Below are 16,450 nucleotides of genomic sequence, written 5' to 3' on the forward strand. Positions count from 1 at the left end.
TTAAGACACGGATAGCGATAAGCCGCATCAGTCAATTTAGTAATTTTGATGAAGATGATAGTTGGATTTAATCGATCGGAAACTTTATCAAGATATTCTCAAACTGGTCATTGAATCTCACCTTGTGCCACGATAGTGATCTTCCTCCTTTCTTATCCAACCCTTTCAATCTTCACCCTTTCCCTACCCGTGAATATCAGACAGCATACAATCTTTTTCACTTAGAAATTATCATAATGGGGGGATTATAAAGCGATGATAAGCGTTATCTTAATTTCTCCCGGTACATGACTAAATGAAACGGCCTTGGGGTCAATCTGACACATATCTTACTAACTTGCGTCCACTAGAGCGTAGGCAGACATGACTAGACGAGTGCAAAGCAATAGAATTTGACATTAATGGACTGCCATGCCATGTCATGTTGAAATTTCGATACATACCTAAATGGGTTTGTGTTTGTTGCACGAGTGTAGTTAGTATGGCCTGGCCTAAACATTGGACTGTCGCTCCTAGGTTTTTCTTTAAATAAAGCATTGGGATCGGGAGGGGGAGGGGGTCGGGGGAGGAGGGGACACAGAATGGTTTAAGGGAAGGGGTATAGGCACTCACTTGTTAAGAGGGGGAGGGGGGGGGGGGGTATTCAGTCGGTCAAAAATCTCAAAATGCAGACAAAGTAAGCGTAATCGGAGCTGTTTAGCCATTAGATTATCTTGTTACAAGTATATAAATCACTTGTGTTTGTCTTTACCCTATTTTTTTTTATTTCTGGTGCCATTTTTACCAGTTTTCTCTGATGTTGATCTGATTGCAGATGTGATGCATAGAGTTAAATTACCTCTATGGTGTGATAATCAAAGGGGGATAACTCTAATGAACAGGTTCAAAATTAAAGATGGCGGCGCCCATGAAATCACGTTAAATTGTAAATAAAGCGGACTTTCTTTTTTTATTGAGGCATAATTACGACATTTTTCGGAGTTAAATAATGCCGGTTGATTCGAAAAGGATTTGTGGACCAGAAATCACTAAAAACCCGTACAATTTCTTGATAAATGGCAATGAAAAAGGCGAAGTAAGTGCATTTCTTGTTTCTTGTCTTGTAAAAGATTTTTTAAGCGATTCTCATTTGTGTTTTGTTTACTAATATAATCGGTACTCTCACTGTTGTATCTATTTATTTTTCAGTTGATCATCAATGGTAAACGAAGGGATGGACGAAAGCCAGATCAGGCAAGGCCTCTTTGTAAGTTTCACCTTTAAAAATCTGCGCTTCCTCTTGTTTTTAAGTTTTTCAACACAAGTTTTCCTTTTTGTACTATTTCCTATGTGCTGCAGTTAAAAGGAAATTGCAAAAATAATCTACCTTATAATTACACAATCTATGTGGATCATTTCATCAAGACTTTGGCTTTAATATGACTGATTTTGAATGCAAGGACGAGGAAATCCAATTTTTCATGGTGTTCAATCGTGACATTTCTGTCTCTTTCAGTTTTACGTCCAGGGTTAATAAGCCAAGCTAAAGGATCAGCTTATATTGAACAGAATCATACGAAAGTTATTTGTGCTGTGTAAGTAGCTTCTTGATCAATAAACTTATCATAAAAATTCTTCCCTCAATAATGTTTAGTTTCATGTTTTTTTTATGGGTACAGCTTTTGCCCTGTTATTGCCCACTCCAGGTAAAACCTATTGATTTGAGCTTTTATAACCTAGCTTGTCAAATTGACAACAATCCACATAGCAAGTGAAATAATTTTGATATATATATTATTAGTTATGGGCCTCGTGAAGTGATCAGGAAAGAAGATTTTAGTATGAAAGGGCAGATCACTTGTGAATTTAAATTTGCCACATTTTCGTGTAAAAAGAAGCGTGGTCACCAACAAGACAGTGAGGAAAAGGATTACTCTGTTCAACTTCTGGAAGCATTGGAACCAGCAGTACAGCTTGTAAGTATATACTAGCTCCCAACTTATGCAGGCTGGCTGTAGCACAGTCAGTAAGAGCATTGGAATCTTTACATGATGTCATTTGTTTAGTTACTTAGTTACTTCGAACGATTGGTGGTTGTGGGTTCTAATCTTGGTGTGACATGTGATAGTCTGATGTCTTCATTAGTCTAGTTTACTCATCGTGTGCTTTGAAGCACCCACTCACCGTATATGCATCCAAATAGCTTGACAACTGTATCCTTTATTAAAGCCCTAATTTTTGATCCATCTTTTAATGTTAACTTTCAGGATAAATTCCCCAAATCTCAAGTCAATTTATATTTAACAGTTTTACAAAATGATGGCAGTGGTAAGTCCTTTATTTCTTTGTGAGCTCTTTTTGTTGTTTGGTTAATCATTCGAATTCAACCATCCATATCACTTTTTAGAATACAAATTAAAAATTATACTAGCATTAGTGGCAGCTATGCTGAATATCTAATTGTCCAGGGGAAATTTCCCTCATTGCCTATTCATATGGTTAAAAGGGATCCTGTCGACTTGATTCTCTAAAGGGATATAACTCTTGTAGTTCAAAACTCAAAGCCCCCGTTTCTTTTATTTTCAGCCCTGGCAGCGTCTATAACCTGTGCCTCCTTAGCTTTAGCTCACGCTGGTATCGAAATGTTTGACTTAGTAGTGGGTTCCTCTGTGGTAATTATAATTTTGGTATAAGTTGTATTTGACTGATATATGACCATTTCATTTATCCAGGTTCCTGCGAGTCAATGGTGCTTGTAAGGGTTGGCTTGGACATGCAAAGGAACGCAAAGGAGAAATTTGGATAAGATAATAACCTAGATCATGTGATAACAGAATGCCTTAAGGGAATTTTGAAAATATTTTGGTTTGAATGGTTTGATTGGAAAAAGGAATGATACAATTAAAATATATAAGTGTCCAGTATACACATACTAAGGCTAGAAAACTACTTTTGAGTGCCTTTTCATTGTCCTGTTAATTTTTCAGCGTATCCATGGTAACGAAATTTTAGTTGACCCTTGTGAAGAGGAGGAATTTCACTCAAATGTAGGTATTTTAATGAGACAAGACCACTTTTTTGTTGACAAAAGGAGGGGGAGGGAGGAGGAGGGGGAGGCACAGCCCTACCCAGAGAATACATTTTCAATATTCGTATTTTCCCAAATTTATCTGTTATTTTGTGGATTTTCTGTGACGCTATATTTTTCCTTTGCCATTATCCGTTTGAGTCAGTTTGTTTTAATTTGTTATTTTGCAGACTAATATAGGAGTTGATGAAGGGGGCGTGGTTTTAGGCCTCATGCCATCCATCAATCAAATATCAGCCTTGACCTCGAAAGGAGAATTAAACTTTGATACGACCTCTCAGGTTTGTTTAAACTTCAGAAATTTTAATGGAAGTGTGTCTTGTACATGAAAACGTTGCTTTACCAGCTGATAGAATTCAAATTCAGATGTCTGTATCACATTTTTCAACTGTTTAATAATCGATTGTGTCTTGTTTTTCCAGGCTGTTAAAACCTGTATACAGAATTGTCAGAAAGTTTATCCAGTCCTGCAGAATTGTTTGGTGAATTCGTTAAAAGAAAAAGACTAATTAAAATAGCAATGTATTTTTTGTAAATAAAACATTATCAGAAGAATTTTGAGGTTATTTTCATATTCAAAGCAAAAGCAAGGCATGATAAAAGCAATAAATCTGCTACTTGCATTTTTTTGGTCAGGCATGAATTAATTAAAATAAATCTGTCCCATTTACTCTCAAATACATAAAAACATAACAAAAATTAGGCAACAACAGACAAAATGAAAAAAGACAGAATGAAAAAGGGTGCTCAGAACTGCTATCAAAAAATTAATTCACCCACGCATACAATGATGTGTCTTAAGTACTCAAAAACTTTGTTGTTTAAATATTGTTTACCAGCTGTTAGAGCTTAATTTCAGCTTTGTATCATTTTTCTGATTGTTGGCTCTCCTGCAGTCAACGAAAGTTTAAAGAGAGCTCTTAATACCATCTGGTAAAGTAAATATTTAGACAACTAGGTCCCTTTAATATAATCCATATATATACCAAAGCTTGACAAATCCTGTTCTGAGGGAGCTTGACAAATCCTGTTCTGGAGGAGCTTGACAAATCCTGTTCTGGAGGAACCCAATACTTATTCTAGTCTCTCCATCAATACTGAACATCTTTTTAAATCTGGTTCCCAGACAGTCCAATCTAGCTGTTTCCCAAACTCCTGACCCTTCTGATTTTGATAACACATTTTGGAACTTCTGTGAACCCTTGGTAGCATCACACATGTTGTGGTTCTTGATTTATTGGGGCATTTAACTTCCATCCTATGAAGCTTCACAAAGCATTCTTTGACAGCTGTCATCCCATATGGTACAGTCGGAGATTTTTCAACAGTAAGTGGTAATTTTATACCTGAATCACTTGCTAGCCACGAATCCAGTCTTTTTAGTTTAACATAACATGGCTTAAGGGAATTCTCCAATGCATTCCCATGCTCTTGAAATTTGCACTTTGTTCCATAATGGTTTGTTTTGTCTTTTGGGAAAGAGACTTTGTTGTTATACCTACTGCTTCTAGCATCCATTAGCAAAGGATCCAAAATGGCTGAACAGGGTATTATTTTCCTGTTTCTTTGTAAGCCATGTTCCAAAGGACTAGATCTGTTTCTGGATTGGTCAATCCGTTTAAGACTTACAAAACAATGGTTTAGCTTACCAATGGAATCCAAATATGATCGATCAAAAGTCCTTACTTTTGGAAGGTTATAATGGTCTTCACATGCACCAATTGTTGTGCTATCATGATGATCTACATTTATTAAATCATTTTGTTCATTAACCTGGCTTTTGGTTGATTCCTCATAGTTCTGTCTTATCATTTCTAGTCCGTAGGATGCAGGTTCATCAACGAGGTCTTTAGGACAAACTTCTTCCAACGATTCATTTGTTTGTTTTCCATGTGACTTAGAAATCCATTCTTTTGACTTTGGGTAATAAGATGACGATGGCGTTCCTATAGCATCTTCTCTAAAACAGAACCTCTTCGAAGCCTGAGTAGGTGCATCACTTAGATCGTTAGATTCAAATGCTGATACACTTGGATTTGAACAATTGGATCTCTGATATGCTGGTACAATTGATCGATTATCTGCCTCTCTTCTCAAATAACTTTGAATATCTATCTGATGATTAGCAGCAATTCGAATACGCGTACATCCATTGACATATGATATGGAGTGACATGATTTGTGGGCAGCTTGGTGCTTTTTAAAATTGACCCACTCTTTGATCTTTGTATTCCTCAGATGACTTGGTAGCTTGGGCAGACGCAATGAAGTGATTCTTGGATTTTGTTCCAGCAACCGGATCAGTTCTGCTCGACGCACTATATATGACCGTACTTCTCTGAAGTTTTGAACAGTCGTAGAGTTTGGAGCTTCTTGTTGAGGTACCTTGAATCCATCAGCATCAAATTTTATTTTCTTCAAATCTCTCTTTCCATATCGTGTGTTAGCATATGTTTTTTCGATGCATTTGCTCTTTTGCACCACCTGTTCTACAGGTGATATGTTGCTGTTTTCTGTAGAGTTAGTTAAACCAGCGATGTTTTCCCTAAAATTCTGTTGAAGCGTCTTTAGGTTAGAGCCATAAAAACATCTTGTAGTGATTGATTGCATTTCATGTGGTCCATTCTTTATCAAATACGTTTTTTGTGGTCTGGAATCTATAGTTCTATTGAATTATCTGCCCTTTGCAATGATCAAATTCAACTTCAAGCTGCACTTTTTTGTAGTTATCAAGTGTAGTTTTATATTTTTCTGATGGATTGGGCTTAGTATAATTCATGCGTGTTCATAGATGTATTCATTGAACTATTACACAATTTTCACTATGATCGAAATGTGCCGACTTTTCCCTATGAAGCGGTATTGAAATATTTCATTGAATTAAACCGAGATTCTTTGGCAACACCTGAAAAAGGAAGTAACATTTGCTCATTTATCCATTATCTCCTTTTGATCATTCCGATTGGCGAACCATTAAATGATTTCACGCTCAATTAACTTTTTAAATTACCCACCAAATTGTAAACAAATCGGTTAAAAATTCTCGATCACCCGGCTTTATTATTAACTTCGCATTTCTTACTTCCGTCTGGGTGATCGAGTAACAAAGCCACTCATGGACGGAAATCTAAATTACCCCTATCACGTGACTAAATCCACCAATGAAAACTCTGTACTAAAAGTAAACATTACTTTTCTGACACGAAGGCGAGAATGGTGGTTTCCCAGCCTTGAACCCTGAAGAAAATTTCGGAAAGTGTTGGAATTTGTGGGACGAGATTGGTAATTGTGGCTTTTTTATGATATTTTTTGCTTATATCAGATCTTTTTCCATTAGACGACAATAATATTAAGACCATTTGTGTCACATTCGAAGTGAAAACCAGACAAAAATTTTTTAAAAATGGACAAATTCGGAGCATCTTCAATTTCATTATTCCGTTTTCTACAGCAACCCGTTGGAATAAATAAGGCTGTCTTGTATTTCAGCGGTCGTAGTGTTAATTTTTTTAATACTGTAATCTCCTCAGGATATAGTCAAATGATCTTATTGCCTGCAAAGACCAAACTATTGTGTTAGGGGATAGTACCCTTATTAGTAGGGATTTCTACCATTCTTAAAATGGGGCAATGGACTAAGAACTAATGAACTAATTACATGTATTGTGTGTTATTTGTATCACTATTTATCGATTCACCGATATATATCATGCCAGCAGCCCAGCACTAATATAGGTCTACTGACAGCCCGAGATCAGGTGTAATAACCTTTGACATGTCAGTTATCAGTAGAGGCTTAGAGTTGTTGTATTTGTGTTAATGAACTCATGACATTAATGATAGAGAAAGAGTTGACTTCTGTTGTCTGTTCTCTGTCAAACTGCAGTTATTTGTCAATTTATTTCTATTCTTGTCAAATTGCTTGTCATTTCTCAAGTCTGTTGCCAATTTATGGAAGGAATACAGAGTAATTAGGATTCCTGAGGTCATTGATGGCGATTGTCTAGCGTCTTTTCATAGTTGTGTGTATATCCAATTTTGACTCTTTTTCATTTGAATTTGATGATAAGCCTCAAAATAGCACTGATAGTCTTCTAAAGATTACATTTTGTTAGTAATTATTAAAGTTTTATTGATTGTTTTTATGTGAATTGAAAAAGCGGAGTCAAAATAGTACCTATAGTTAATTGCATTAATGCCAAACTTTTGGAAGCTTTACATTTAAAATAAGGTTTGGAAACTGAGACTAGTAGAGCTATTGTCTTTGTCTCTTCAACTATGGCTAGTAGTGACCAATCAATTGTGAAGTGAAGAGTGGCTAATATAGTGGACCGGTCAGTTATTGATGAAACTGATACATGTGTCTCATAAAATCAATAACTATCAGCTTATTACTGTGTTATAATGAATCCTCTTCCATTTTATATCTTTAGCTTGCCCTGAAGCCTGAATGGCTCATTGAGTTCTAGACACTATCTTACAAGCAGGTCTTGGGTTCCATCAGGTCATAAGCAGAGATAAGCATGAATGAAAAACACAGGGGCCGATATTGAAGTACCAGTATGTAATGAAATAATGAACTCTGTTTTTTTTACATTGGTCATAATAAGTGATATGTAAAAGTAAAATCTCCTTCATTGCACACTGGCCTGTTTACTTAATCAAGTACAGAAAATAGGATGTAAAACTCCATTTCATGACACCCATTTGTCTCATTTGATTATAACATCAAGAAACAATGCACTAAGAGAGCGTGTCATAGACCCTCTATGAGAACATATGGTCTTCGTTACATGTGTGGCTGGAAATAGAAGTAAGAGTCATGTTTTCTCTTATGTCCAGTCACGATTTTCTCTTTTAATTTCCACCTTCTAACATATCAATATAACTGATCGCTAATTAGTCGCACTTAGTCGTTAATTAAACTGATAATAGAAAATAATTAACAAGATGATTTTATTATGCTTGTAGCTAGTTTATTTTTTAAATTTGATTAATTTTTGTCTGTGAATTTTTTTGAGAAGAGAACAAAGGCGGTGGTTGTTAATTCTTCTGTCTACTACTACTAGTGTAGAGTAAGAGGAAACAAAATTTCCCTCATTGTACACTGCATGGCATTATTGAATGATTTCCTATGATGAAAGCGTTGTACAAGTGTTATACAGTTATCTATTGTCTAACAGTTTAGACTGAAGGGAAGTACTTGTACCTAGTTGTCATTGTATTCAGGAAATACTTCAGGGCGGTGCTTGGTGTCTACTTTCATTTTCATCTCAATTATGAATCACCTGTTATCTAATATTAGCTGTTAGTGGGTACGGATAATTCAGAAATATCGATGACAAGAAGTTTGGCCAAGGATCAGCTGGTCCTAAGTTGTTATCATTGTAAAAAGAATATTAGTTCATTCTTTCTTAATATTTTTTCATCATTAAATAATCATTGACATGTAAAAGTGACTTGTAAAACAGACTGGACATTAACAGAGACCTTCTATGCTAGTCTTAGCAAGTAAAATATTCCAGATTTGGTAACAAGCCTCTACAGAGGACGTAAACCCTCATCAAACCTACTTAAATCGTGTACAAATATTTCCAATCGAAAACAAGTCTAGTTCTTTGTGAGGAGATAAACAAGAGAACTACCGAGTAAAATAAAAGATGAATCAACTGTAATTATTATGGAAGCTATGTCAATAGTTAAAAGAGGTTTACATTGCTGTATGTCAATATTTCAAGCTATAAGATCTTTCCTTTATATCCACATACAGAATATGTTTGATCATTGTCTCCAATGTTGAGTCTAATCCTTCTTTTATGGACAAACTTTTGAATTGTACATGATAGTAGCAGAATATTTATTTATTTTTTTGTGTGCCTTGTCTTTTCTTGATACTCTTCCATGTATAAAAGACATGTATATATAGAAAGTGAAATTCCTAGTTTGTGGCATTACTAGTGCTTTTGTAGACCATTTACATATATAACACAGTACTTCTGTAAATATATTGACATCAAGTGGGCCAATATCTAAAGCAAAAGGCCGTTATTGACAGCACTGGATTGGTAATGATAGCGAAATAGTTCTTTATACTTCCTAATTTTCCCCATTAATCCCAGCCTCCTGCCTCCCCATGATCAATATAGTTGTGTCAGAAATTCCCTCAAATCAATAACAGCTGATATACCTCCTAGAGAGCTCTATAGAGTATTATTCAACTGGTCCGTTATTGATGTCTACTGGTCCATTATTGACATCAACAGGGTTATTATTGACAGGGATATTAGTAGTTTAAGATATTAATCATACTGTTAATGTATTATATTGTGTTTGGAATCAATTCTATGTAATGGCTATTTGTTACAGTGAGTAGTATATAACTTTTATCCATTAATGTTTATGACTGTATTTGTGGGGGTGGAATTAGGCGTATTAGTGTTCATGTGTGATGATGTGGAAGGGGGGTAGGAAGTGGTGCAAACATCTATATATAATAACAAATATTCAAGGGCGCTTGATATGCAAATTAAGGTTATTAGCAAAAATTAAATGGAAAATAAAGAAGATTTGAGTGTGTAAAGGTCAATGATAATGTTTACTTATAAATAAGGTTAGAAGGTTAGAGGTTGAAGGTTTTGAAGAGATAAAACATCTGTTTTCTTGTTAAAAACCTAACACGTATCTAACTAGTTATAAACTACCACTATCAATTTCATTCTATAGTAGTCAAGGCTACTGATACTGTGGTGAAGAAAACACCAGAAAATTTGACTGAAAACACTAGGTACACATTACACATCTCATGTCATCATTCAGACAAGCGACCTGATTAGAAAAGATGTGCACCGTTCCAATTCGCAGTCAGATGTCTGTAAGTGTCACAGGTCCTTAGATAATATTACTATCCTTTGTGATAGAGACGTCATAAAACACTTAGTTTTAGTGGAATTGCAAGAACCACAGATATCTGACTGAAAATTGGTAGGTTGCAAATTGATGCTTTCAGTGTCAACGATACACAAAAGTTACGAAAACTTCTTTATAATCCCTTTAAAACTAGATTTAGTAATGTACAAACTGGATATAAAAAGCGGGTAATTGAAATCTGTCAACTCTTAGTAATTTGATTAGACATCTATTACGTGCGACGTTCGATGAAATGTTTTTCGTGTTTTTCACGTTATTAGATAGAGTAATAGTATAGTTGGTATATTGTCATTTGAATCATTTGTCGTTTTAATGGTTTTTGGATCAATTCCCATGAAATCAGTGTTATTATGTCATCAAATTCCATTAGGTAAACTAGTTTTATATCCTATTATCATTGTTGTATTTTTGAGTAGGAGTCAGGGGACATGATATTTTATCAGAAAAGCTCTTTTAACTCAGATTGCTGGAAATGGCATGAATGGGATTCTTTTTCTTAATTCCCTTTGCAACATTGCACCTTCAGTGCTCTTATCTCCCTCAATCCCCCAAAAATTAGTAGAGTAAGCTTACAGTTTGTTTGAAGGGTGGAGGGTCTGGAAAATGTGTGGAACCATATGCATGTGCATTAATTGCTTTGATTTGCACAAAAATTCTTGGGGTGGCATGGTCAAGAGGAAGGAGGAGGAATTTTTTTTTTAAATTTAAAGGTCTGCAAGAAAATCTCTAACATTTTAAAAGGAAAAGGTTAATTTGACATAATAAAAAACATGGATTGAATATGGATGGCCATTTTATTCATAGAAAGCCATCAAGTGATATTTAGTTCTGATTCAGTTGACATGACTGTGGTTGCCATGGTTATACAGGTGAAGACCAGGACAATTCCATTAAGAAAAGGTGCAGTCTTACAACAGGATATGGACTTTCGATTTTTCATTGATTTTCTTTGAGCATCTTGGAATAAGAATTGTAAATTTGTTTAAAAGAAAGTTAAGTTGTCAGAAAAAAGTTAGAAGAACTGCCCATTTGCCAACTGGAGCACTTGTCAGTTGCCATTTGCTGAAATAGGAGCATTGGTCATGGACAATTGCCATCAGGAGCACTGGCACCAAATTTCAGATTTAGAGGCACTAAAAGAACAGTTAGTTAGGGCAGGGTATGGAGGGAGCTACCCCTGTTGTTCTGCCACTGCAGTCTGCCCTAAAATACAGAACTTTTTTGCACTGATAAAAGTATAAATGTACCCAATTTTCTAATAAATTAATGACCGTGAGTTGAAACTGTGTCATTAGAGTATGGAAAGGGTAAACATGAACGACTATTTGTTGTGTACTAGTAAAGACGGAAAGGTTACTAGTTACTGTTTGACCTATGGCCCCATGGTTTATTGTTATTTACTAACTATGTAGATTTTATCTGTGTAAGTACTATTTAGCAAGTTACTGTCAGACAGACTATCTCAGTGTGTTGGGTGAAAATGAAATGATGTAAAAGAAAATTTCAATTGTATTTCAAATAGAATTTATTTCAAAAGAAATGATAATACACAGACTTATTGTTTGTCTACCAAATGTTTTAGGAATTTTAGTTTTACGTGCGTAAATCCTGAGAGTTCCCGTATATTTCTAGATTTGGTAGCAAATTCTCACATAAAATAAACTGATTGTCCTGATGACTTTGATTTTAGGCAATCATTGGACATATTGGATAGCAAAATCAGATTGAGTTTACAAAACAGCTGGCTTCTTTCTTGTAACCTGATCAGTTGAAATTGTATCGATAACAGCGTCTGGACAATGTTTCTAAGAGTCTGGATAGATAAATCTAATCAATAAATATTGATTCCTTGTTGATTAGTCCATAGAACATTAACCTCCATTCCTGTTCTGGTAAAGAAATATCCCAAAAAGCAGTTCTTGTTTTCATGGAACTTCAGACTCTTTGTGTTTTCGTACTGAAATGTACTGGATAACACTTGTCTACAAGTTACATTGTAATTGTTATCCAGACATGAATTATGGTTAAATATTATTAAAATGTACTGGATAACACTTGACTACTTAATATTGTTCTTCTATCCAGACACATATTATCCTGTTTTTTTTGCCTCAAGTTAAAATCTTGCTTTAGAACTTCAGCTTAACTCTAACTATCTGTAACCCTTTTCAAAATCAAAATTTGGTGTTGCATTCAATATTACAGTGTTATGTATTTTAATATTTGTGACGTCACTATCAGAAAAAAAGAGGATGGTTATTTCTGGATGGTTTCTAATTTAGGAGGCAAGAAACCAAGCCTGTAGTTAGACAATTGCTTTAGATATCAGATTAATAAGGAAATTGATGTAGAAGAACCAGACCACTATTAGAGAAATAATGAAATAAGTAATAAAAGTAATCATATAGTGTACCCATTCAACCACTTTCATTATATCTCTGTCATTAATATCAGCCTTGATGTACAGTGGGAATAGATAAATAAAACCTTCCACAGAAAGACCCAAACCAATTATGCCAGAACCTTAACCAATCAGAACCCCAAAAACATTGTTAGAACCTAAACCAATCATGTGAGACCCCCAAAAACATTGTGTCAGAACCTCATAAAGGTAAAGTTGCAGATTGACTGGCAGACTCTGTAAAGAGCTGGCTATGGCAATTAGCCAACTGCCTCCATTTCTCAGCACTAAATTGACCTGTTTCATTATTTTTCTGTAATCAATCTTGTTCAGATACCACTCTAATATTTCATTATCCTGCTAGAGAATCATGTCTTGTTGTAATTATGCATCTGGTGAATGCAATCTGTTTTTAGAGATCGATCTCCTTGAAATTGATGGGAAGATTGCATGCCTGACCAAGTTTTTTATATGGAGGGAGAGAGCACTTGCACCAGCATTTAAAGTGTTGTTTACGTAATCAACCTAGGATTTCTGGTCTTTGACTTTAGATTCTGGTGAATGGAACCCTTTTTTTAGATATGAATTGTGAAGATAATTTGGAAGACCAAATATTTCAAAAAGGAAGAGTCTTTACTCTTTTTGCACCAGTATTTTCAAAATTATGTGGTGATTTCTGGTCTTTGAGTCCTTGATTTCTTTTGAATGTGATGTAATTTTAGAAATAAATTGCCATGGAATTCATAAGCAGATTGCCTCACCAAGTTATAAAGCTTGGTGGATGCAGTGTGGTGAACACTGGCTTTGTACATATGGTTGGCACATACCACTTACTCTTTCTGCAGACACTATTCCATTCCATTCCAGCTATCTAGGATTGCTTGAGGTTGCAGAATTTTAAGTGTAAAGGACCTCATTTTATTTCCAAGTTTCAATTCTGCAGAAATGTAAACATCTTGCGTAAATGGGTTTTGAAGTGTAACTTTATTCACTAAATCTGCTTCAAATGTAACCAAATCTTAATTTCTACTTCATTTTATGGCAGTTTTATTGCACAATGACGCCTTCTCTTGCAATAAATATTATTGGCTTTAAAATTTGGCAGATGAGTGGAGAATAATGACTTTGAAATTTTCATTAAATGGTAGAGGCATTGAGATATTTTATAGATATCCATCAGGTCATGTGATTTTCAAATGGGCAAATCAACACACATGCTCATAGTTATTTTTTGTTTTGTAAATATGACCCCTTTTGGGCAACTTCTCTAGTATGAGAAGGGATGTTTGCATTGGTTACAATTCACTGTGTCATACATAACTATTTGGATTAAGTGAACCACACTCCCATCTATGGAATAAATCAGAAACCATTAAAATACTGAATTGATTTGAATTGAATTTTATGGTTTCAAGAATCATCTGATCTGCAACATGTATCAACAGCGTAAGATGAACTTGTTTCCTTTACAGCAGGATTCCCTCTCGGTCAATGAACTTGAAGTTTGAAATATTAAATCCACGACCAACAAAGCCCTTGAGTGATAATTATGGGAAACCATAATACTACTGAGATTATGAAAGGAATCCTGTCTAGTTTATTGTCTGTTTACTGCTGAATCTTGAAGATTTCACAGACGGTTATATCCGTTAAATAGCAAATCTTCAGACAACAGATTGATTGGTAAAGGGGTCGCTTCTTGAAATCTATAAATAACTGGCCTAAAGGTCACATTTCTAGCAATTAAAGAAACCTTGTGGACTCCCCAAAAAGGGATTGGATTGTTGTCTGCTAGGTGATCAGGTGTTGTGGGTTCAAATCCTCTGCAAGTTAAGAAAAATTCTGATGCCTGTACCTGTGCATCCGAGAGTCGGCCAGGTGTTGTCTCTTACCCCCCAAATACCCAAGACTGTTATCTTATAATGAGAAAAATCTGTGGCAATGAAGTAAAACTAAACCAAGGATTAAGTCTGTCCTCAGGCTCTCAGTTAGCCACTAGGTCAAGTTTCATCAATAGGAATTAAGCTGTGCCAAGAACTACCACTTAGTTCTGGTGACTAGGGAATTAGAACAGCAGTGATTCTTCCTGTAAGCTGCTAATGTGTCAGAGTTCTAGCTCCCCGAGGAATAGTCTTTCATTCAATTTCTCACGTCTGCCTTGTTCTAGTCTGTCACTTTTAAACTCTTGTTATTTACATTTTATTTCTGTATAGTCATGTTTTTCTGCCTTAGCGAGGTACTCCCATCTCTGCCTTAGCCAGGTACTCCCATTTCTGCCTTAGTAAGGTACTCCCATCTCTGCCTTAGTAAGGTACTCCCATTTCTGCCTTAGCCAGGTACTCCTATTTCTGCCTTAGCAAGGTACTCATCTCTGCCTTAGCAAGTTACTCCCATCTCTGCCTTATCAAAGTACTCCCATTTTTGCCTTAGCAAGATACTCCCATCTCTGCCTTAGCAAAGTACTCCTATTTCTGCCTTAGCAAAGTACTCCTATTTCTGCCTTAGCAAGGTACTCCCATTTCTGCCTAGGCAAGGTTTAGTGGTAATAAAAGTCAGCTGGTGCATGTTATTTGTCTGAAACAGAATATAAGATACTGAGTGAACAAATGAATGTGAGTAAACAGTTGTACAGACACTTGTCGACTGTACCAGCCTACATCACTATGAAACATTGGTCTACTGCTGGCTTGCCATGGTGGAAGCTGTTTCTCGGATGTTACTATAAATAGGCACCCATTCATAACAAGTTGTTAGTGTTGTGTTGAACCACAAGTAAAATACATCTTGAGCTATTAACTGGCGTTTAGTCAGTCTTTAGGTTTGTTTGTGTGGTTTTTGTTTGTGAACATTATGTTAAATGCTAAGATATAAGCTTATATGGATTTCATTTGTATTGGATAGTTACACAAATTGGGTAAGAATAATTGAATGAACAAGTGAAGAAATGAATGAATGAATGAATGAATGAATGAATGAATGAATGAATGAATGAATGAATGAATGAATGAATGAATGAATGAATGAATGAATGAATGAGTTCTATTTGTGTTAACTGACACTTGACAATGGCTGTTTTTTTGTTGTGTTACCTTTGTGAACATTATGTCAATTGCTAGAATGTAAATGAATTTGTGTATATACCTAGATAAAATGGAAATCAATGAATGAATGACAATGAATGAATGAATGAATGAATGAATGAATGAATGAATGAATGAATGAATGAATGAATGAATACTGTGTACTAGTGGAGGTTAATAAACTCAATCTGAGCTAGATAATTCTACATAATGTTATTCTGTCTTGGCTGTATACTGTAAATATCTACCTACTGGGTTAGTTTGTTAGTAAATAGACCTGATGTCTTTATTTATATATATATATACCGGTATCTCTAGTTTATACTGTATAATATTGTCAGTGTTGATTCTTAGCTCCTGTTCAGCAAGTATGCATTTCTGAAACATGGGTTGGAAGCAATTGAATTGTGGAAATAGAAGCTATACGTGTTCCCTATATTGGCAAGTTAACTCTATTTCCAAATTTGCTGTCCTGATGAGGATTTTATATCTGAAACGTGTGTTGACTGCAATGGAATTATATAAATGTCACTGATATACAACTATGAATCTTTTTGATAGCTGTTGGACTCATTCCTCATTGATTTGTAGGCTTGTGAACTGTCGATTTCGGACATATATATTTGTCCCTCTGATATTAGCTGTGCTACTATGTTTGTGTAAGTTGTGTTGGCCGGCATGCTATAATTATATTCTAATTGTAATAGAAATGCGCACTATTTTTAATTAATTCATATATTCATGGTCATTATCATCTATTATAAAAACTATTAACCTAGATATATGTTCATATGTAGTTTATAAATCAAACCTTGTGATAAACTGCAGAAAAACAAGAGTTAAAGGGGTAGTCTGTTTTTTCTTAAATAGGTGTAGAAAGTTAGATAATCGAATTAATGAAAACTATAGTCCAAAGTCCAGAGAAATGTGTCCCTTGCCTTATCTGAAAATTTAACTTAAATAGGCAGTCGGATT

The 16,450-nt window shown here is 35.1% G+C and overlaps 2 protein-coding genes across 2 annotated transcripts; one reads left to right on the top strand and one right to left on the bottom strand.

The window, feature by feature from the left end:
* The first annotated feature begins 897 nt into the window (after positions 1–897).
* LOTGIDRAFT_236786 (hypothetical protein) lies at positions 898–3,620 on the top strand. Its single transcript, XM_009067894.1, has 9 exons — positions 898–1,075; positions 1,189–1,246; positions 1,496–1,574; positions 1,781–1,955; positions 2,247–2,307; positions 2,566–2,651; positions 2,967–3,026; positions 3,238–3,348; positions 3,490–3,620. Exons 1-9 carry the CDS (start codon positions 989–991, stop codon positions 3,574–3,576), a joined length of 804 nt encoding a protein of 267 aa, XP_009066142.1. The 5' UTR covers positions 898–988; the 3' UTR covers positions 3,577–3,620.
* A 521-nt stretch (positions 3,621–4,141) lies between these two features.
* On the bottom strand, positions 4,142–5,677 carry LOTGIDRAFT_169602 (hypothetical protein; the record flags this gene model as incomplete). The annotated part of the gene is made up of 1 exon (XM_009067895.1): positions 4,142–5,677. The coding sequence occupies one exon, from the start codon at positions 5,675–5,677 to the stop codon at positions 4,142–4,144; it is 1,536 nt and encodes a 511-aa protein (XP_009066143.1).
* Between the last annotated feature and the right edge of the window lie 10,773 nt (positions 5,678–16,450).

This window comes from Lottia gigantea (genome assembly GCF_000327385.1).
Source record: "Lottia gigantea unplaced genomic scaffold LOTGIsca_87, whole genome shotgun sequence".
Taxonomy (NCBI): domain Eukaryota; kingdom Metazoa; phylum Mollusca; class Gastropoda; family Lottiidae; genus Lottia; species Lottia gigantea.